Source organism: Brachionichthys hirsutus, chromosome 10 (genome assembly GCF_040956055.1).
Source record: "Brachionichthys hirsutus isolate HB-005 chromosome 10, CSIRO-AGI_Bhir_v1, whole genome shotgun sequence".
Lineage (NCBI taxonomy): Eukaryota > Metazoa > Chordata > Actinopteri > Lophiiformes > Brachionichthyidae > Brachionichthys > Brachionichthys hirsutus.
The window spans coordinates 2,908,004-2,929,922 of NC_090906.1; the positions used below are offsets into that span (position 1 = coordinate 2,908,004).

A 21,919-nucleotide genomic window follows, 5' to 3' on the forward strand; every position below is an offset into this window, starting at 1 on the left:
GAAGACGTTCTAATATTAAACACGGTTTGACCCGCTTCAGGTTCCTCAAGTCACTGGAACGCTAAACAACGCATCGCGTTTGTTGGATGCAAGGTAGAGGCAGCGGTCTTAAGATTAGATAGCTGATGGATGAGGCTGCAGCCTGGCCGACAATCCAGCAGATTTATGGCTGCGGAGCTTCCTGCCCTGTATAGTACCGGTAATCCATTTGGGGGGAACACTGCATCATATCTATGACAGCTGAATTAAGGCTAACCTTAGCTGATAAACTCAAAACTTCCAAGTTCTGTGGAGAGGCGGGGGGAGAGACTTTCCCCCCCCAAACAAGAATGTTACTCGGCTCAAGTTAAGTTCTGGTCCATTAGCCGGGTTACTCAAAGCCTGCTGGATGGAGTTTTAGGGAACTTGGCAGAACCAATGAACAGGGAACCAAGGAACAAGAACAGTGACAGGGAAGGACCCATCACATCTTGGAGTAGATGTTTAGTCCGGATCCAGTGTAATCCCAACTGACTCCAGACTACCATATATTGAAAGTGGGTTTTCCATTCCCGGTTGTGACGGGATCCTTGTGTGTGGAATCCAGAGCCGCGTCTTCTCTTCTCTCCGGAGCCGCCGACCTCGGCTGTGATAACGTACAACTCACCCAGGTTATCAATACATTCAACTCATCATTGTTGAATTATTAAAGCTAATCGTTGTTTTAAAATGGAAGCAGAGTAGTGCTGAAGTTCCAGGAAGGTCTTTTTTTAATTGTTATTACTTACAGGTCACTGCCAGTCACAATAAAAAAATACATATTCACTTCCTACACTTGATGTTCAGCATGTTTAACATAACATCATATTGTCCAAACTACAAAGGAAAACAGACTCTTTAAAAAGAAATTACAATTTGATTAGCACTCAGCACTCGTGTCCACTTTACTTTTTCCCTGCTGCAGTCTTCTGGTTGGGCTTCTTCTTCTTCTTCTTCGTCTTCTTGATTGGGTTGCTTTCTGACTGAGTTTTGCTCTTCTTGGCTGGGTTGGGCTGCGAATCTGTTTTCCCATCAGCCGATCGTTTCTTTTTGCCTTTTGCTTTGTCTCCACCTGGTTCGGCCACGCAGGCCGCCTGGTCTCCTGCCGGCTCTAAAACAGGCTTCGGCCGCTTTTTACGCTTTTTCGTTTCTGGTAGGAAGCCTTTCTTCTTCTTGGGAACTTGCGGTTGCTCATTGCTCTTCTCAGTCTTCGTCTTTTCAACTTTGGGTTTCCTGTAAAAGTGAAAATGAAAGCGCAAGATCAGGACAATAAGCTCCTGGCCCTGGCCTGCCGTAGCCATCATCCTGGGTTTGTTAGACTGAACTGACCCATCTGCGGCATAAAACCTTTGAGTCAATCATCTGTGTTACTAGGAAGAGAAGGGGCTTTAAATTCAGTTTAAATTGAGAGCCGTCGTTCATGAACCCTGCATGTGGACTCCACTCCCACTTACACGACTCCAAACGGTTTCATCACAGCCCAGTACGTGTCCTCCAGCTGGCCGGTCTTCTTGAAAGTGATGGCGCTGGTCAGGGACTGCAGGACCTTCTGAAGGGGCTCCAGGTCCACAGTCAGCTTCTACAGAGTGCAGATGGAAATAACAGTCTAGACCAGGCAGGGGTGGGAAATTACTTTTTCCATGTCGCCACATGAGAAACAAAAAATATTCTGGAGGGCCGGGCCAAAAGGATGAACTCAATTCTGCATAATATTAATTGTATTTCTTTATAAAGGAAGCAGTAAATAGCAATGTTTTGACAAGCTTGTAAGAATGTTATAATTAAGCAATGACAAATTGAGGCTGCCTTACAATTTATTCAATTACATTTCTCAAAACAATGGTCAAATAAATGTGAACGTTTTACCATTTGTGACTCATTAGTGAACGTTTTCACTCTAAAACACATTTTGAGTTTAATATACTGTTGGAAAGTTGTGTGAAGATTCCAAGTGTCCTAAAGACACAATATTGTCCTTGTGCTCATTAAGAAAGACTGAATGCAGTTTTACTCCATGCATGAAGTAAAATCAGAAAATGTGTTTATTTTGTCATTTCCAATTAAACTTACACGGGCCGGTCAGAGTCAACCAAAGGGCCGTACGATGCCCAGGTCCGGTCTAGACTAAAAACCAGACTGACTGTTCCGTGTATTTCGTCGTCCTCACACTCAGCTGCACACTGACCTGCTGGTGAACATGCTTGACCAGGAACTGACAGAGCTCCAGGGTTTTCACCACCTTGTCTTTCACTACGCTGCTTTCAGTTTCACCGACCTGATGGAGACTCTGAAGAGAAGAAGAAAACGGGGGGGGGGGGGGGGGGTGTGAGTCTGCATCCATGGAAACAATGGTGTCCTGGTTGAAGCGTCGGCCTCCCTCGTCTCAAATGTGCTCATTTAACAGAAACAGCCTGTCAACCAATCCCTGTTCAACAGTTTCTTTGTAATAAACCGCAAGGGACTTACAAACCTAGAAAAACCCGATTCGACAAAGAAAATGCCAAGAAATTAAGAACCCCTGAGGGCTTTACAATATAAAGTATGCTCCTCCTCTTATGTCAAAGCTTGTGCGACACAATTTGAGTTATTCAGCAAATTAATTAGTGGCGATTCAGCAAAAAAACAAAACCGTTTTCTCTTAGGTCTCACAATGCTTGATAAAAGAGAGCAGTTCGGAAAAACGGCACTAATCTCATTAACCACCCCCAAAAAAATTTTTTTTGGCAAATAGAGTTTAAAGAATAATCCGACAGTGAAGTAGCGTAGTTTGGCAGCTCTGTATTTATCTCAGAGGAAGAAAGGATGGGGCGGTACAGAGGTGAGGAATTATAACAAGCATGCAATTACCAGTATGCATGTCTTTTACCCTCAGCTGTCCTGAAGACACAGACAGAAAGTGCTGCTAAGCTCTAATCACCGTTTAGCACAGCTTGATGCAATTTCCCCCCGAGCCCTCCGGAGCCATTTCATTAAAATCTGCACAAGCCTTACAGGAAAGCTGGCGGTTAAACGTCACCGCAGTTACAGCGGACATGACATCACGATACAGTACGCACAGAAATAAACCTAAACCACAGGTGTAATGTCCTGCTGTCCAAACACACAAGGATGTACTTTGTTATTGTGGACATTAGCAGGCAGAGCAGCGCCGTGTGCAGGTCTGGGCGTTCGGTGGAAGAGCAACGAGTTAGCAACCTGCGTTCTTGATGCTGTTCTGCTATAACCTTCTGGAATATCACACACAACGCCGTCCGCCATGGAGCTGCGGCTCACGCTCGGTGTTAACCCTTAGCCGTGACGGTGATGTAGAGCCATGCGGACCTACCGCTACCAGCTGATCGGTGACCTTCGCACAGAGGTCGGTCCACGGAGTGCCGCTCAGCAGCCTCTGAACATCCCTGTTCTGCATGGCCCGCAACACCAGCACACAAGCCTGGCCCTAAACACACACACACACACACACGAATGAAAACAAAATCTAACATGTGCAGGAACTAAAATGAATGATGCTAATGACATCTAGCAGATGAGGTGGAAGGACAAGACTTTAATAGAATATATAGCACAGCAGCTTTAGATAAATATATTCCATCATACTGTGTCTTTTGTTCAATACAAATGTATATTATATATAAACTAAATTATACTAGCCTATTTATTAAGGCTAGTATATGTTCTATTAAAGCCAGTATACTATACTACATTAAATGCTTCCTGCCTCTTCTCCCAAATTAATTAAAAACCAAAAACCATGAATTGAACCAACAGAAAAACATTATGAGCATATCCAAAAGCCTGGCACAATATTTAGCTGCACTGAGTTGCCAGATCTTAGTCACCCTGAGACTCTAAGAGTTTACGAGAGAACATTCCCTCAGACAGACCGGGGACGTCATTGATTCTAATCTCCTCTTGAATCACGTTGTCTGATGAAAGAGAAATCCGAGTCGAAAGCAGCGCTGCGTCCGTTTTTCCTGCTTCAGTGGAAGCACATACTGCATCAGCAGCTAATCATCTCAGAGTTTCTTTTGTGGCTCTTTCATCAGGCAGTAAAAAAGGCTGAACCCTCTACCTGCTGGTGTGCTCTGACCCCGGATGTGATGCACTGTGTCGTTACATCCAATAGATTCACACACAAAACCTGGAAAACAAAAGGACAAAAGCTGCATCAGTCAGTGATCCGAACCAACGTTGGGTATGCGTAGCTGCTACTCACCGGGAATCTGTTGAACAGGTCCGTGAACATCTGAGTGGTCAGAGGGCTCTTCCTCCTGCTCATGAAGGAGCTCAAAGCGCCGCTGAAGATGGCGGTGACCCGATCCACATCCACGTTGCCCATGAACTTCAACTGTGTGCACAAACAACAACAACACCGGGGATCAGACGCGCCTCCCCTTACAGAAATTAAACGACTAGCGGTGTCCAATGCAAACGAGACATCTATAGTCCCCTGTGGGATGCCTGCGCTACGCCGCCGTATTTGTGTAAGCATTACAATTTTTACCACTATGGCGAGTTCACGTGTCAAGTTTTGAAACTTCCTTTTTCTTTCTTCATAGTTTGCTTCACACAATGTCGAAAAAGAAGCTTAATAGCAATCTTCCAAAGAGTCAAATGCATGGCTATACGTGACCAAAGATTTTTAAGGAGCAGGAACCAAAAATGTGTCCACAATAAAATGAATTATAAATGAATAATGAATCTGTAAGAGAGACACTGGCGAAAAGTGGGCCAAGTTATTCAGGACCAACCTAGTTCCTGACCCAGTAAAACACAGGGACTGAAGTGGAATGGATAAATGCTGTGTGTGTGTGTGTGTGCCCGTGCATAAAACCCTTCTTCTAACTAGGGTTGTATATCAGGTGAGTGTAAACATACGGCATCTTCTGTAGGTCTGTTTGCGCCCCGCTTCCTTTTGATTACAGCTGGTGGAGCAGTTGGAGGACCTCGCAGAACCTTCACCACGTACAGAGACGCACTGAAAAACGACAAAGAACAAACGGCAAAAGCATCAGAAAACAGAAAACCAGAAATGACATTTTTGGACTCTCTAAAAATGTGCAGCGCATCATTGCTTCATTCCATGTGGATGTGGATTAGAATGATGGAGCATTTCATCATCTACAGTCCAACTCCACCTGTGTAAAAAAACTGTACACAAAGGTGTTACACACATCATAATCAAATGTTTCCTTCTTTCTAAACCCATGTTGTCAGAACCTTCGATTGCTCTGATTTAACATCCATCTATGAATGACATGCCATCCACCGTTTCCTGGTACTGTTGGCTATAAATGGCAACAGTAACCAACGGCAACTATAAACTAGGACCATTCTCTTTTCTTTTTATCTTTGATCAGTGATCGGACAGCAGAGATTGGACCTTTTTCTGTGTGTATCCAGATAGGTACCCAGTTCGCTCTCGAAATTAAATGGGTTCCAAAGCTTGATCCAGATCTATTAAGCCGTTTTTCGTAATCCTGCTCATAGACGAACAGACAGACCAAAAAACGGTGCCAAAAACATAACCGACCTATGACATGTCATCCACAACACCTGCTACCTGACACTGCTGCAGCCTTTGCACGCAACAATAAGAGACCTACAGTTCTGTTGAGACATCTGACAGTAAGAAGTCGAAGGATTTTTCTCAACTGTTATGACTTTAATACATTTGGTGGATGAAACACAAACTGTGGCTCTCAGCTCTCTGTGGTCTTCATTTATATAACATTGAGAATACTGCCGACTCAGACTATCTATGTTTGGATCCATCCCTCCCCTCCCTGCTATATTTTGTCGTTAGGTGATGAAAGGAACCTCGGGTTCACCCTAAGCTCGACGACTGACTGATCTAACCACAACGAGGATGCAGTCCGAAGCCCTGGATGGTTTGACCAGTGAAATTATATATATATACACAGTATAAAACCTATTTTTCTTGTGTCACTGATCTCCTCTCCACCCATGGGATCAAATGAAGACTTCTAGAATGGTCCCTGAACACCAAGTTGTTACCTGAAGTAGTAAAGGCAGACGGAGGAGTCGGACAGCTTCTGGCTTTTGGTCATCAGCTTGTCCAGCAGGTCGTGGAGCTCCCCCTGTCTGTCATCAACAGCCCTGCAGTAGACCTTGGACCTGCACAGCTGGTTCCTGAAAAACACGCAAACAGGAAACACGAGTGTTCACTCAAACGATGAATAAATAATCCCCTTCAGCATCAAACCCGGAGGCTGGAGCCAAAGTCTGACAGCAGCCGATGGAAGATCTGTGTCCGGCTGCCAAGACACAAGATTTGGACGCAGATATGAGAGTCTCCTCAATTTAATGTCTATTTAGCATCGTGGCTGTGGGACAGGGGGTCGGGCTCGCGTATTAGTAAAAAGCAGCGTAGATGGGTAAAGGGAGGGTCTCTGTTAAATCAGAAGGCTTTTCTATAAAGCGTGGTCCTAACATCTCGCGTCAGTGTAGGAACCACCGCGTCGTCCAGAATTGCATTCACAGCCTTAGCCTCATTCATTTAACATGAATAATGCATTCACACAGCCCCTTCAGCAGGAAGCAGGTGTGGAATGGCAGAAATGGTCAGACAGTTTCTGGAGCCGCTTTCACTAAATACGACATTTTGGACTGAGCAACAGAGCGATAAAGTCGTGGCGTTGATAAATCAAGAACGCCCGTTTTCCATCCAACATGGCCTGATGAATATGGACCGTTCAATAGGCAGGGATACAACAATCAGATAAAATGATGAGGAAACCGAATTGGAGGCTGCGGGTCACCTCGGCCCTCCGGTAAGGTTCGTCACCTGAAGATATGCGCAGCCCGGCGGAGAAAGTCCTGCTCCTGCTGGTTGCTGTCGGAGCGCATTCCTCTGTCGATGATGGCGAGCAAAGGCTCCACCAAGCCCAGCACGAGAGGACTGCCAGCCTGCCTGGACACAAACACCTCCACCAGGTCCAGCACCTACAACGCAAGCAAAGGCTGAGTAAGCGAGAGGCACGGAGCGAAACTTGGGAGGTGCTTCAGAACGTCTTCACAGGACGATGAGTTACCTTGATCTTAAAATCTCGAACCAGCGTCTTTTCTTTCTGTAGCTTTGTTCTCTCTTCCTTCTTGGCCAGGTTCTTCTTCTTCTGCTCTGAGAAGAGCGCTGCCAAGCCCTTATCCAGTTCCATCATGGCTTCATCGTCCAGGTCTTCGTCACTGCTGCCATCGTCTTCCGTGCCCTGGTTATGGTGCGGCACAACAGAGGGCATCAACACAAAGCTGCTGACCGAAAGCTGACACACAAACTGAAGTAAAAAAAAATAAATAAAAAAAAACTGGATTCCAACAGACACAACTGAACAAATCCTGGCAGCCGCCGGACCCCGAGCTGAACTACGGACCAGACAATCATCCTATTAGTTCAGAGAACGTGGAGCACCACGGTGCATAAACTAAACAAAAGGAGTTTGGCAGATCAATCCGTTTCTGTGAGCCCGTCTTCATTATTCATTGGCCAACACGTCAAAATAAAGACAGCGGGCAGCAATTCAAAAGAATTCATTCATGAATGATGCACTTTTTAAGAAAGACAATTGTGGTGTGTTTCATACCGTGAGGATAAGCAAATACCAACAGTAGCAAAAAAACTAAAACGGATTTTCTATTCATTCAATGAAGAATCAATTTGTCAAGTTCATAAACCTCTACGATTCTCCCACCAAAAAATTGAAAATAAACCCCAGTCCGAAGACAGTCGCCACAATAACCATAGTTATAGATACATTATATACTGAAGGGCCGATGGTTACTCCTGTAAGGGTCCGATGCCGCACACAGGCTAACATGCTGCTAATTACAGCGCTAACATAGCAGGAACAATGTTCACCCAGGCTGGAATCGTCCTTTAACGGCTTAGAAAGCTCAAATCTGTAAATCAACACAAAAACCACTGAAATCAAGACATGCAAATATCCTGAAATCCCACCAGAGCATTCTGCTGCTGCAGGACCTTCATCATCTCCAAACGGAAATTTTGGTCCACTGGTTCCTCCTCCTCCATAGCTTTATCATCATCATCATCGTCGTCATCATCGTCATCATCATCATCATCATCCTCCTCCCCCTCCTCCTCCTCCTCCTCCTCCCCCTGGTCAGAATCGTCATCCTGGCAGAACCATAACCACTTATTTTAGCATTTCAGTACGACTGACAGCAAAGATCTATTTATGAAGTAGAATCAGCAAACAGACAATCTTCATCAGACAAACGGACCTCCATCTCCTCGTCATCTTCCCTCGGTTTCTTCTGGCTTTTGTAGTCGTCAGTGACGACCACAGCTCCGTCCTCTTCGTCCTCCTTTGCTGGGTCGAGAACCTGCAAGAGTCCAACGACCAACCAATCGTAAGCATGGTCTCAGCCAGGCGCTCCCAGTTACGATGACTAACTGTGTCCACCACGAACGCTACTCACATCCAAGATGGCGGTGAGGGCCGGGGCAGTGACGTGGGGGCAGATGGAGGAGAAGACCGTTTTGCAGACTTGTCTAATGTGCCTGCTTGGCTGGGACAGCAGAGATAACAAGATGTCCACCATCACCTCCACCCAATCAGGCTCCGCCTCCTGCTTCTCCGTGGCTGCAGGGAAGAAAAGGCACGAAAGGCAACATTATTAATGAAACGGTGAAAATATATTCAGTCGCTGCTTTTCTCCAGTGCTTCGGACTCTTCCCTTAAGACGACGTCGCTCTTCAGCTCAAGAATTGTTTTCCAGCTAGAATTTACATTCAGATTTAGACTAAAGTCAGTTCTCGATTCTTACTCCTAGTTTGTTACTTCCTCTTTGCACCAGGGTCTGCGCTGCCTTCCCCTTTAATTCCTTCTGATGTTCTTGCTGTAAATTTGTGAAGTGAAATTCTACGAGCATTCTCTAAATTCTAAATTGTTTTATATTCGCCGATCTGTGAACAAAGGCGCTAAAGTTATGTAATATTCCTCGTGGAACACGCGTTGCAAAATGTAGTTGACAATAAATAGGATTTAAATAATATATATCTAAACCCCTCTAAATATATATATATATATATTCTCAACAGATTTAGATGACTCACAGAATTGATCAATTTGAATTGTTCTTTTTTGAATATTCTACAAACTTGGCTTTGATGTCAAATCTTGTTTTTGCCTGGTATCAATATGCAACAACAAAAAAGATGATCTGCTAAATTATCTAAAGCTGGTTTGCTTCACCAAGTCTAGTTAACAGCTGCTCAGGAATTTCAACATCACCCAGCAGCTGTAAAATAGAACAGTCAAGTTTATAAAATACTATATCTAGTGTTTTGAGAGAATGAAATAAGAATTGAAGCATCATCTGTTATGTAGAGGTGTAAAATGTCTAAATCCAGTGTAACATTAGAAGCCAGGTGGAAGCTGCTCACCTCTCGTCTTCTTTTTCTTCTTGCCCTTCTCCTGAGCTCGGTCCATGCAGCTCTGCAAGTCCCTCATGATGTCCAGCAGCTCATCCGGGGCCTTCAGGAGATAAACGTTTACACCAGTTCACACCGTCAATTCATCAGCAAGAAGATGGGAGTACTTGTGATTGGAGATTTAACAATCAAATCAATATTCAAGGCTGTAAGAAGCAGCGGGGCCACTTCTGCGCCAGCGTGCCGCACCTTGAAGAGATGCATGCCGACCAATAGGAAGAGCTGCTGGAAGGCCGCGTTCTCATCAGACGGCCCTTTCTTAGATTTCTTCTTCAGGTTTGCCACGGACGCCATCATGCTGTAGGAACGCACACATGTCCTCGTTTAGAAGGAGACCCTGGTGTCTGTTGTCTCATTGAAAAACCAACAAACTACCTTCAAATCCTTTTAACCCTTTCAACCTGCAGCTTGTAAAACAGCCAAACAAACATTGGAAGGAAGAACTAAAGTCGACCCTGCCATCTTGATCTGGGATCACACGAGCCAAGCTCAGAGGAAAGTCCGTGGTCTTACCTGTCCCAGGCCTGTCTCTGCTCCGGGCTGAAGGGCTGGCTGCTCTGGGCCTGCTTCGGGTGGTCAAGCAGGACTTGGGCGTACTGGGCCAGGTGGTGGATCCACATGGTCCCATCAGCCGTAACACCAAACGCCCGCTTTTGGTTTAAAGCTGCATCTGCATCTTCAGCAGAGTCTTCCGTCAAACGCAAGTGATGCATGGACAGGAGGAGTCTGGAGGAGGACAGCGGTGGACACAAGACTCCTGAACATTACTTTGATTCCATGTTTAGCATTCATTTGGCTTGCTTGGGGGGGGGGGCATATGCCAACAGCATGTCAATCATAAACAAGAAGTATTTGTGTCATGAGAGAACTGGGTTTAACACCACAAAGACAGGAGATTGACAAATCAAGGGAATATATAACAATGAGAGGGGCCACTTCATGTTCTTGTATAATTTGATGCCTTTATATGTTAAAAACGATTAATTTCTTTAAAAAAAAAACAAAAAAAAAAAAGACCAAAAGTCAGAGTCTAAGGTTAAGCCCTGGCGCTCTGTGGTGCGAAAGCAAACTGACCAATCAGAGGATTTGGAGGCAGAGGTGTGATATTAGCACGTTTTCAAACGTTGAACTCCATTCAAGCCATCGGTGGGACGGACCTTTAGAATCTCTAAAGGGTCATAACCCCGACAACACCCTCACACCAGCCTCCAATCTAATGTCCTCCCGACACTTTATTCATCAGAAGATTCGTCTCACCCAAAGAAGGAATTGACCAGCACTCCTCTGGTTCTGTCATCCAGAGGGACGGAAAGCTTCCCCGACATCTCCGGGATGTCCGCTGAGGCTTTCTTGGCAGTGAAGAAAGCGTGGAAGAAGACAAACCTGGAACGGAATCACGACACCGACTGTTGGTCTGCTCTCCATCGAACGCTGACGGTCTTGACGTCGCTCAAGTGGACAAATGTCTCACCTGGCTACGTCCATGATGAGATCCTCCCGCCTCTTCACTTGGTGGTTATCGATAAGGGAGGCGAGGCGAGCAACGATCCACTTCCTCAAGCGGAATATGGGGCTCTCCTTCCTAAGGACAGACACAGAATCCAGTTTTTGTATCAGTCTCTTCCCGTTCAGGGTCGCTTAGGTCAGAAAAGACCGGAGACACTCACTGCTCCTGTCCCTCTTGATTGTCCCTCTGCTTGCGAGTGTTGAAGTCCAGCAGCTTGTCCAGCTCCGGGCTCAAGAACGTCGTCTTCAACCAGTCGACGTAGTGCCGGAGAGCCGCGGGCTGAAGGTGCTGCACCACCCTCCACACCGACGGCACCACAGGGTAGCCCTGGTTGGTCAGCGAGGAGAAGCCCACCATCACTGCCAGCTGTTTGTCTGCGTCCTGGCAGCCTTGCAGGAAGTCCGACACGTAGGCGTCCATCTCTGGGGCCAGTTTGAAGCGGTCTGGTTTCTGGGAAAAGGCGAGGTCAAAATCCATTTGGAGAGCCGGAAGTTAAAGTCCTTTAGCTCCTCCTCTTTTTACTTTTTCATGATGCCGTCAGGTACATTTAGCGTTTATGTAAAGAGACGCTTCCAGTCGACACCAGGTGGGATCCCTCACCTGAGCGGACACCACGTGTTCCCCATAGAAGGCCATCACCTGTCCAGACAGCACCTCCTTCAGCTGGGCCAGAGACAGGAGAGGCAGGGCGCTGCCCAGCAGACGGAAGCTCATGTAGCTGGACGCAAACGGCAAAGACGGGCACCTTTCATTAATGAAGCCACAGGAGCTACAGGTAAACAGCGGGGGGGGGGCAGCGTTTACTTTACTCACTGTAGTGGCCCCGGGTGCTCCTTCAACATGCTGCCGAGGATGCCCTTATCCCAGAAGAGCTGGAAGCTGTCTTCCTTCAAGGAGAGCTTCAGGAGGTCCAGCGCCACCCCAGGGAGGACATGCTCCTTCTTCACAGACCCGGCCGCCGTCTTCAACACCTCCGTCAACCTGCCGGAGGCGGGGGGCGGGCGGGGGGGGGTTAGGAGGAACACAACAGTCCATATGTCTAAATCAAATAACGGCGATCGCAGCGTTCCTACTTGGGGATGTTGTCGGCATTAATGATGGTCGAGGAGCCCAGGAGCTTTTTGAGTTTCTTGGGTTTGAGGGAATGTGGGAAGCGCTGCAGCGCCACCAGCAGCAGCTGCAGCTGCTCTGGAGTCCTGAAGGCTGATGCCAGGTCAGTCTGCAGGGCACTAAGCAGCACCTCCTCAAACACTTCCTCAGGGATCTGACAGACGGGACACAAGTTTGATGTTTGATGTTATGTCCGCGCTCGGCTGTTGTTGATTTGTGCCCGTTTTACGAGGTGTTTTTAGGACATTCCGGAATGCCAGCGAACGAATCGAGTGTGCGACAGTTTCTGCCGTCTCACCCGCGATGTCTACCGAGAGGAAATAGTCTCTTCCTACTCCGATATTTTCCATATCATGACACAGCATAATATATTTACGGCATATGCCAAAACCCTCGGAACAAATTGTTGGCGTAAGTCGACGACCCCCTGTAATTAATTTAAAAAGCATTCGATCTCAGTCTCGCTATATTGTGATTTACACCTAAAATTATTGTCCTACATTTATTTTATCTTTATTTTTAGATTCCTTAACCATGAAAACAAACCTTTAGCAATCGGATTTACATTTATATAATTATTATTCACAAAAAACACACTTTGGGTAACGGTGGATTCTTCTGCAAGAGTGAAATTTCAAAGTGATCCAGAATAATCATCTAAGATGTAATCTAGATCCATCTGTGACTTTTCGCCAACAGTCTAACGCCGGCAAAAAACACGACCTCCTCGCCGGATGTAAATGTGTGCACGTGGCTCCGTAGGGGTGAAGGTGCAGCCGAGCCGCAGTTGCCACCTCATTCAGGATGTCCATCATGGTCTTGGTGGGAAGGTCCTTCAGGTGCTGCCTGTGCTGGGTGAGGCTCTGGAGGAGCTGCACGCATCCCAACACCACCTGCGGCTCCTTCAGAAACCAGACACAAGGACCAGAGATAACGAATCTGCAGCATCCACAGGTGGAACAACCAACAAGAACTTCACTCCAGAGGAAAGGTAAAGGTGAGAGTCTGCCTGTTCCTTTCCATGCATTGCCCTAATTTCCCTTACGGAGCCTTCCCAAGAGATGAATAAGGCTTTCGCTGTCTCTTAAAGAATTATGTGGAGGCTACGTACTTTAGGGAGGCGGCCGGACTGGTGAAGGGCGAGGACCCCAAACAGGTTTCCAAATAAAGCATTTCTGACCAGTTTCTGAAAAACAAGGAGATGATATCACAGAGCCCATTCATAAAGCTGCTGGAGCCCAAAAGGAAGAAAAACGGCAACACTCACCTTTTTGGTCGTCTGCAAATTGTGCTTTTCCTTGATTCTGTCGAGGAGATTCTGCAAAGAGACGTCTTCAAAAGCACTGAGGACCTGAAAAACCAATAAATCACGTCCTGCTCAAGCTGGTGCATCAAAGCTCATCCCAGAACACAATTTCCCTGAAATACAACTTAATTAAATAAATTAGAAATGGATAAGTCAACAACAGTCAATGGCACTCCTGTCTGACAGACAACCGACACCGCTAAAGATCAGTAATCAACACGACGTATCTGGTTAATCTGTGCAGAAACACGAGTTAGTCGAGTTACTGGCAAAGACAACAAGATGTGGTAGAAAGTCCTGAGAGACTTTTGAGTTGACCGAATTTACCACGTACCGGTAGGTAGTTTACTCTAAAAGGTGAAATCGATGCATCATTTATGACACATTCTAATAGAAGTGTGCATAAAATGAATAAGTAATTATTGTTGAGATTAGTTTAAATTGGTTTTACCATCTTTAATTTGTTATTTTGCATCAATTGAGTAATTTAATATTAGTTTTATTTGTATTGGTAAATGTCGATGATTTATGTACTTAGGACTCTCAACGGAAACAAGACCGCAAGGGCTTTTTTGAAATGCTCCTCTTAGACAGGATGTTTGACTGTACTTGTACTGTAATACATGCTACTGTTTGACTGTACTTGTACTCTAACATTCTATCTAATAAATATATTCATTCATTCACACACCGCAAGGGCTTTTTTGAAATGCTCCTCTTAGACAGGATGTTTGACTGTACTTGTACTCAAACATTCTATCTAATATATTCATCATCATCATCTTCATCTGTCCCATTCTATCGTAGTACGACTGATTTTTGTTGCATCTGTTCGATCTCCGGTATATTTCCTCCTGGGACAAAGTTAGCATGTCCTCTGTAGTGGACATGCTAACTGGGTCCCAGGAGGATATTGTCTTTTATGGTCTTGATGAAGCCGAGGGTAACACTCACCTGTCCCAGTGCCAGGCTGAAGCCAGGCCTTGCAGCATCCCGTGTGTGAGCCAGACCGTCCACCAGCCTTTTAAATGTGTATTCCAGCTCATCTGCCTGTAATACAGACAGCAGCAACGACATAATACACAATATACAGATACTAGTACACAATATACAGATACTAGCACACAGTATTGGTTCTGTAACACCAACGACATAATACACAGATACTAGTACACAGTATACAGATACAGATACTAGTACACAGTATTGGTCCTGGACCATCAACGACACAATACACAATATACAGATACTAGTACACAGTATTGGTTCTGTAACATCAACGACACAAAACACAGATTCTAGTACACAGTATTGGTTGCGTAACAAATGACACAATATACAGATACTAGTACACAGTATTTGTTCTGTAACAAATAACACAATATACAGATACTAGTACTACACAGTATTGTACACTATGCAACTCTTCTGTAACCTAAAGGTAACAGATGACATTGTACTGCACTTTTCATTTTTCACACAAGTTCGCAAATTATGACGCACTAATGGATTACAGTAATAAATATCCGTTTTGCCGTCTGACATCATGAGTACTTTTATTGATGTGTCGCCACGTGACAAATCCTTTAATACAATATTCATAGTTTCCATTGGTTATTACGGAGAAGTTTTGCTGCGTATACTCAAATAATACATTAAAAGTGCGACTAACACGAACCATTAATTATCGCCATCGTCTCTGCTGTACTTTGCTCTACTTATTACTTTGCTGTAGTCTGCCTGTTTGTACTAGTCTGCCTCACCTCGTTGTTGGTCTTCAGGTACTGGATGAGGTCCTCTATCGCCTTCAGTCGGACATCCTGATCCGGTTTGGCCAAGTCCCAGAAAAAGTCCAGAAAGACCCGGTTCTGTTGAAGGACCCCCGCCGAGCGGGCCGGCTCCGCTGCGTTAACCGGGAGCTCTACCATCTCTGCAGACATCCCCGCACACAGCAGCTACTACTGGCCATGCTGGAGGAAAACGTGCCTTAAACCCGGGAATACTTCCGGGTCAATACTTCCGGGTAATGATGTTCCGTGTTTGGAATTACGTCATATAATATTTTTATGTGGATAATTTGGCCCCATCTGTTTCAGATATAATAAACATAATAGTGTTACTGGGTAAATATCATATTCACTGTGCGAAATGGAGAAATAGCAAATTACATAACATGCCAAAATTTTGTAATGTACAGTATTTGAATGAAGCTTTTTGTATTTATTTCTGGTTGTACTTGTGGTTAGATATCCCCATGGTATCTGTACATTGTGTTTCTATATTTGTTATCCTAAATGAAAACCTGTATTTTAATTTGCTCTATAAAAAAAGAAAAAAAAGGAATACTTCCGGGTCAATTCCTCAGCTTTTTCTTCTTTTTCTACTGTAGAGTAGATTTTTATGAGCTGTATGTAACGAGGCGCACTGATGCTGCCCTCTACTGGTAAAGAAAATTAGTCCCTTCCACAAACGGACATAAACTTAGACGTGGAGAAAGGGGCTCGTCCAGGATATTTTTTGGGGGGTTTTACTTTAACTTTTGCGAGTTAAAGCATTTTCTTTTTAACCATTGTCTTCAATTTCCCAGGGAATAATGCACAGATTGGGATGAAACATTCTGGTATAATTAAAGAGTTAATATACGAGTGTGTGCAATTCGGTAAAGAGCCAATTAGATCCAATCTTGAGCCACCAAATTAAAAAAAAGGTTTTCCTAGCAGCCCACCCTTGTAAATCATGGGCACAGGTTTGAGTGTCGTGCAGAAACACAGCTGAAATCACGAGCTTCTCACTGGAACATGCAGACCGAAAGAAAAGCATCCGGCAACAAACCGTTTCATTTTTGCATAAAAAGATTTATTAAACCTGCATGCAAGTCCCATGATTCTTTGAGCAGAGTCAAAGGCTCCAAAAAAAAAAACAATAATCAACAGTCTGATCGGATCGTAGCTTCACTCTATGAAAGAGCCCAGGACAGAGTCCAGGGCCGTCTGAGCCTCCGTGATCTGCTGCTTCAGTCTCTGCTTCATGCCCTCGTTCTGGGCCTTCTTCAGCATGTCTTCCATGTCTCTGATGGCCGCCCGGTAGCCCGGGGTGTTATGGAACACTCGGATGGCCTTGTCGCCGCTGCACGCCAAGAAGCGGCCGTTAACGTCGAATCTAAGGTCGGTGATCTTTCCGTGGTGGACGCCGTGTAGCTCCTCCTCCAGCTCGCCGTTGGCTGCGTTGTACATCGCCACGCTCGAGCCATCGCTGATAGCCACAACCCTGCCGTCGGGAGACAAGGCCACCCGGCTACCTTCCGACGATCCGCAGGGGACTGTCCTCAGCAGGTAGGGATCCTGCTGCTTCTTGTACTCCACATCGGTATTCCAGAGCTTCCACGTACCGTCTTTGGAGACCGTCACCATTCTGACGAATAAACGGAACGTTAAAATTCGGATTATGCTAAATTATTGTGCATTAAAGGCTATCAGCGCCTGTTTTTAAGCAATCTTTCCACTTTACGCTCAGGAAGGAACCAATCCGACATGCTACGCTACATGTGCCACGCGTTTGCCGTGGCGCTGGGAGGAGTCTTCCTTTACCTGTGAGCGTCATTGGAAAAGGCAAACGCGTGAACTCCAGCGGAGTGGCCCTTTAAATCGAAAGCTCGCGCCACCTCTTTGAATTCTCCTCCTTTCCCGAAGCAAACCTCCCACACTTTCACGTCAGGGGTGAAGCCACACGAAGCCACGAACCTGCGCACAGACAAACAGAGCCCGCCGTTAGCTCCACCCAACGGAGGTGAAGATCTGTCACCGTCATCAATGCCTGCTCTTCTAGCGAACACGCCCTCAGTGTTTAAAAGTTTAACAAACTACAGTGGAACATCGGTTCTCGAACGTAATTTTCGAGAACCGGAGTACGTTTAGCATTACGGAACATAATCCGTAATACTGTTCGGAAACCGATTTGTTTGACTATATTTCCCGTAAGGAATAATGGAAACAATTCATTCCATGTGTACAGTTATTAATGTGTAACTACATGTATCTAAACTACAGATAACACATAAAAGTGTAAATAGTATGAAAAAAAGCAGAATAAAAGTTCATTTAACGCAATTCCGTACCATTCCCATACCGTTTTGGTCGCGGTGTCGGGGGGGAGGGAAGGGTTACTCCCCTCCGGAACATGACTGAGTAACTGTTCTGGGTTTTTTTCCTTCTCTTTTGCTCAGTTTTCTTAAGAAAAGTCAAAATAATTGATTTTCCCCTTGCCCCACGCATTTGAAACTCCATCCCCGACCATCAGAGGGCTCCACTGGATGCTTTCAAGAAAGGCTTTATGTTTCCTGTTTAGGCAGGCTTTTCCCAGCGCTCCCTGATGTTACGCTTGATTTTATATTCCACGGTTTCCAGTTTCTTGTGGATCCGTGGTAAGAGTACAGTTCCCCTGTTTCACAGCTGCTGTGGAAGGTTTGCAGTGATGAAGAGGAGGGTCCTGACCTGCCGCATGGAGAGATGGCAGCATATGAATTGGTAATCTGGTTGGTGTTGATGGAGGCCAGCAACTCTCCTTTCAGGTCCCAGATATGGATGCTGGTGTCACTGGAGGCACTCATGATGTACTTCCCTATAAACGAGAAAAACAAAATGAGCTCATCCCCACATCGGCTGCCTTTCACACAAGTTTAAGAAAGCCCAAACGGACCGAAACGTTCTGAAAATGTGCCCACGCAAATGCACCGATTTAATTCCATCAATTAAAAGGATGTTTGGGTATGATATAATTTTTCAGAATGATAATGCATCTTGCTAGAACTGTGAAAACGTCCCTTGCAGAAAGACGCACAAGGTCAATCTCAAGGCCTGCAAATAGTCCAGATCTAACTTTAACCGAAAACTCCAACTCACTTTTCATGGTTGGTGTATAAAGATACCAAGAACAACTTAGAACCTTTTGGTGATGATCCAGATCACCATGTGGACGGTGTAAATCTAATTATGAGGGGAATGAGCTGCTTGGCAGAGGTCTGCGCCCTCTGAATGCTTTTCCAGGTCTATTATTATTTTCCCTTGATGCCATAATGTTTTCCTCAGAATTGTTTCCCCTCTGCTTGAGCTAAAAAAAGCTATTGTTATCGACTACGATGTATGTTCTCGGCTTCTTTTAGTGTTTCTTAGAGCCAGAAAGTTGCCATTTGGAACGACTTTAATTTTGTGCTATATCTGTGAACAGAAGGAACATCCTCCAAGGCGGGCGATTCCATCATCAGCATTTAAAATTACTTTTGTTGAATAATTTATAAGCATGTTTTTGTAAAATTTTTGAATACTGCATTAAACTTTATTCCATCACATAAAAAGATCTTTACTAAAATCAGCAGTTTTTATTTAACCAGGTAAGTCAATTGAGAATTAATTATATTTTACAATAACAACCTGGACCTAAGTTCCATGTTTTTCATTGTGGGAGGAACCCGGAGAACCGAGACAGAACCCACCACAGACACGGGGAGAACAAGAAAACTCTACACAGAAAAGCCGCAAATTGGATTTGAACCTGCGATCTTCTTGCTGTGAGGCAACGGCGCTAACCACTGCGCCACCGTGCTGAAGGTACAATATGAACACAGAGGAAAGAACACATTCACGGGTAGCGGCGCCACGGCGTGTTCTCTGTACCCGTCTCCGCGATGCCGACGTTGAGGATGGCGGCCTTGTGCCGGACTGGAAAGTCGTCCGGGGCGGCTTTGAACATTAACGTGCCGTCCTCCTTCTTCGTCATTTTGAAGATTCGAATGGTGTCTCCATTCGCCAGCCAGGTGATAAAGGCCCTGCAGCGGAAAGGGAGCAGGATTTACTCTCACCTGTCTTTCGTTGGACACAATAAAGCATTGAAATAATTAGCCGATAAAGTGAGACAGCTAATTATCGTTAAAGAAAAGGACGCCGTGACTCCGGCTTCTTGGATGTACCTCTCTCTGTTTTAATGACATCACTGAACCAAACTCTCACAGATCTCTCCAAAACAAAATGGTGATTGCTGCCAACAATAGCGTAACCCTCCTCTTCTGGCTACATCCTTTTCTGGTGCGCTTAAAAATTCATTTATAAATAAATAGCTATGTCGTTCAAGTTTCAGTCGTGTTTCTAGGTTCTCGTCTAGAAAGGTCAGCTTCAGGTCTTTAAACGGTTACGATTACGATGACGGAAGACAGATTCGTGTCAGCGAGGGACAGTGAGAGCTCAGGAGGACAGGAGACCTGGAGTCCGGGCTGAAACGGACGAGCGTGGCGTCGTCCAGCTCCACGTTGGCCCTCAAACATTTGTGCTCCCGATCCAGGAAGTCTTTGGTGCTCCAGAGACGGACGGTTCGGTCGTCGGCACACGATGCCAAGTACTTCCCGTTGCTGCTGAAATCAAGGCACGTCACATTCCCGCTGTGACCCTGAAGAACACGCGGAGACAAACACACAGATCATTTGTCGCGCGGGAGGAACCACACGGCCGAGCGACGCTTCGGGCGTTCTCCAGACGGATCCACGTCTACCTTCAGAGAGGCGGCCAGCAGCGGATGGCTGAACGTGTGCTGCGGAGCTTTCTCCTTCCGGCTGCGCTGCTTCTCCTGCTTGGGTCTCTTGGCTGATGGGCCCTTCACGGCGCTGCCTTCAGCTGAGAGACAAACACACAGGGCACGTTGAAGGTCACGGTGAAGGGCACTGCGGAAGAGCGTTTAAACAGGACTAGTCTGCACTGCTCACCACAACGGAATCACCGGCCGTTTAGAAAAGGCATAATCCTCAGGTTTAACATTATTCATGAAATAAACACGTATTAATCGATGCATCTAGACACCCAAATATACTGTTAAACAACAAAACCAAATCAGTGTAAATCCATATACTGACAAATAAAAAGGGCCGACATAACGCCATGTAATATACGCAACATTTACAGGTGTCCGTGTTTTCAGAAAGTATCTATGAAATCATTTTTAAGATGCAGACACAATAAAATATTAGTTATAATATTTATCATTAACTAAAAAGGGAAAACACATCGATGATCATGTATTTAGAGTTTGGCCAAAAATGAAAGGATTTGCGAGTTCCGGGTTCAAATGGCCGTAAACATATCTCCTCCATTTAGCTGCATTAGCAGAAAGATTGTACATCCGGAGGTTTAACTATTCAAACCAACACGGGACTACCGACGGCAAGGACAAGTTAAATGGGCAAAACCGTGTTCTTCCAAACAGAAAACAAAATTCTGCTTTTACTGCAGTCTCAACGTTAGTTAATATCACGACTGTCGAGTACTTAATACTCGACAGTACTACTCCCGACATGATTCAGATCCAGACACCAGTTTCTAGCAGCGTTGCCGTGGAATCTAAATTCCATTCCTCATGGCCGAAGGCCACCAGTTCTGGAATATTTCCTGGTTTCTATGGATACCAGTCAGACGACTGTGTCGGTCGGCCTTCGGAACAATCCGGGACTCGGTGGACTCAGAGGTCTGCTCGGGCTCTTCATCCTTTTGGAACATCCAATGACGTCCAAGCTAGCTTCGTCTTCCTCACTGAGATATTTTCTTCAAGAATCCAGTTGACCCTCAGTTGGCTGCAGATTTCCAGTGGATCGGGGAAGCAAAGGAGCCCCCCCCCAGGGCATCGCTCTGTGGGGGGGGGGGGGGGGGGGGGGGGTCCCCATCAGCATCAGCTTCTCTCTTCCTTCTTCTGTGATGCCACAGAACTGATCCTGGGTCTGATCAGGATGTCTCTGAGCTGCTGGATCCCCTTTTTCCGGGTCGGTCTGGACTAATTTAGTCTACGAAGGTTGAGGTTGAAGGTTTCTCCACGACGTCTGCTGTTTTGTTAGAGACAACATTCGGAGTTTTTGAACAGCATTGAGACTGCAGAAGTCAGAAATAAACAGCCTTTTTGCGCTGAAACCGCAGAAAGTTGCATCGAAACATTCTCATTAGTACCTGCGTGATTTGATTGTAGGGAACAAAGCAAGTATATAACAGTATGCTATAAGTATACAACAAGATATCATATTTTTGCTGCGAACATATTTAATGAGAAAAAACTCTTCCCACTGCTCTTTCAAAGTAACGACTGGTCAAAGTAACTCAAAGTCGACGCCGCTGGACCGGACTGGTGACTCATCGCTACAGGTAGCATCGCGTTAGCTCGTGTGGCTCTTACCGGCTAGCTCCGCTTCCTGCTCCGCTTCTTCTCGCAGCTCTTCTTTCCGTCTGCCCAGCGCCAGCCCGACCAGCACGACCAGTGCTCCCAGTAACGCGGTCAGTGCGACCAGCGCGGCCAGTTCCATGATAAAAGCGCTCTCCCCTGCCACGTCCTCCCCCAGCGTTAGCGTCTGCTCTGCTGGGTCCCACTGCCGGAGCACTGCGCATGCGTCAGAGGCAACGTCGTCTTTTCTTCACTTCCATGAGCGCCACCTCGAGGACGGGAGGTCAAACTGTCTACAAAACTAAACTAGGAAAAGCGC

At 45.7% G+C, this 21,919-nt stretch overlaps 2 protein-coding genes across 2 annotated transcripts; both read right to left on the reverse strand.

The window, feature by feature from the left end:
• Positions 1–736: 736 nt before the first annotated feature.
• mybbp1a (MYB binding protein (P160) 1a) lies at positions 737–15,356 on the reverse strand. The gene is made up of 27 exons (XM_068744539.1): positions 15,180–15,356; positions 14,371–14,466; positions 13,378–13,461; positions 13,222–13,296; positions 12,905–13,012; positions 12,074–12,264; positions 11,814–11,981; positions 11,601–11,718; positions 11,161–11,450; positions 10,965–11,075; positions 10,751–10,876; positions 10,007–10,219; positions 9,683–9,791; positions 9,446–9,536; positions 8,479–8,642; positions 8,281–8,382; positions 7,994–8,140; positions 7,074–7,247; positions 6,827–6,984; positions 6,037–6,171; positions 4,897–4,996; positions 4,235–4,366; positions 4,091–4,159; positions 3,344–3,457; positions 2,204–2,305; positions 1,473–1,597; positions 737–1,251 (listed from the first exon to the last, which is right to left on the reverse strand). Exons 1-27 carry the CDS (start codon positions 15,354–15,356, stop codon positions 924–926), a joined length of 3,807 nt encoding a protein of 1,268 aa, XP_068600640.1. The 3' UTR covers positions 737–923.
• A 911-nt stretch (positions 15,357–16,267) lies between these two features.
• tbl2 (transducin beta like 2) lies at positions 16,268–21,798 on the reverse strand. Its single transcript, XM_068744816.1, has 7 exons — positions 21,616–21,798; positions 19,954–20,075; positions 19,667–19,851; positions 19,086–19,237; positions 17,907–18,033; positions 17,004–17,156; positions 16,268–16,827 (listed from the first exon to the last, which is right to left on the reverse strand). Exons 1-7 carry the CDS (start codon positions 21,740–21,742, stop codon positions 16,368–16,370), a joined length of 1,326 nt encoding a protein of 441 aa, XP_068600917.1. The 5' UTR covers positions 21,743–21,798; the 3' UTR covers positions 16,268–16,367.
• Positions 21,799–21,919: the final 121 nt, after the last annotated feature.

What these genes read in the sequence shown, in the direction of transcription:
- mybbp1a (XM_068744539.1), bottom strand. Translation starts at nt 15,356, where the DNA reads ATGTCTGCAGAGATGGTAGAGCTCCCGGTTAACGCAGCGGAGCCGGCC. An exon ending in CTGGTCAATTCCTTCTTTGG is followed by an intron (nt 10,220 to 10,750) that starts GTGAGACGAATC and finishes GTCCTCCTCCAG; the next exon opens with ACTCCTCCTGTCCATGCATC. An exon ending in ACCTGTTCAACAGATTCCCG is followed by an intron (nt 4,160 to 4,234) that starts GTGAGTAGCAGC and finishes TTTGTTTTCCAG; the next exon opens with GTTTTGTGTGTGAATCTATT.
- tbl2 (XM_068744816.1), bottom strand. Translation starts at nt 21,742, where the DNA reads ATGGAACTGGCCGCGCTGGTCGCACTGACCGCGTTACTGGGAGCACTG. An exon ending in CGTTTCAGCCCGGACTCCAG is followed by an intron (nt 19,238 to 19,666) that starts GTCTCCTGTCCT and finishes TTTCCGCTGCAG; the next exon opens with GGCCTTTATCACCTGGCTGG. An exon ending in CGTCGGCATCGCGGAGACGG is followed by an intron (nt 18,034 to 19,085) that starts GTACAGAGAACA and finishes TCTCGTTTATAG; the next exon opens with GGAAGTACATCATGAGTGCC.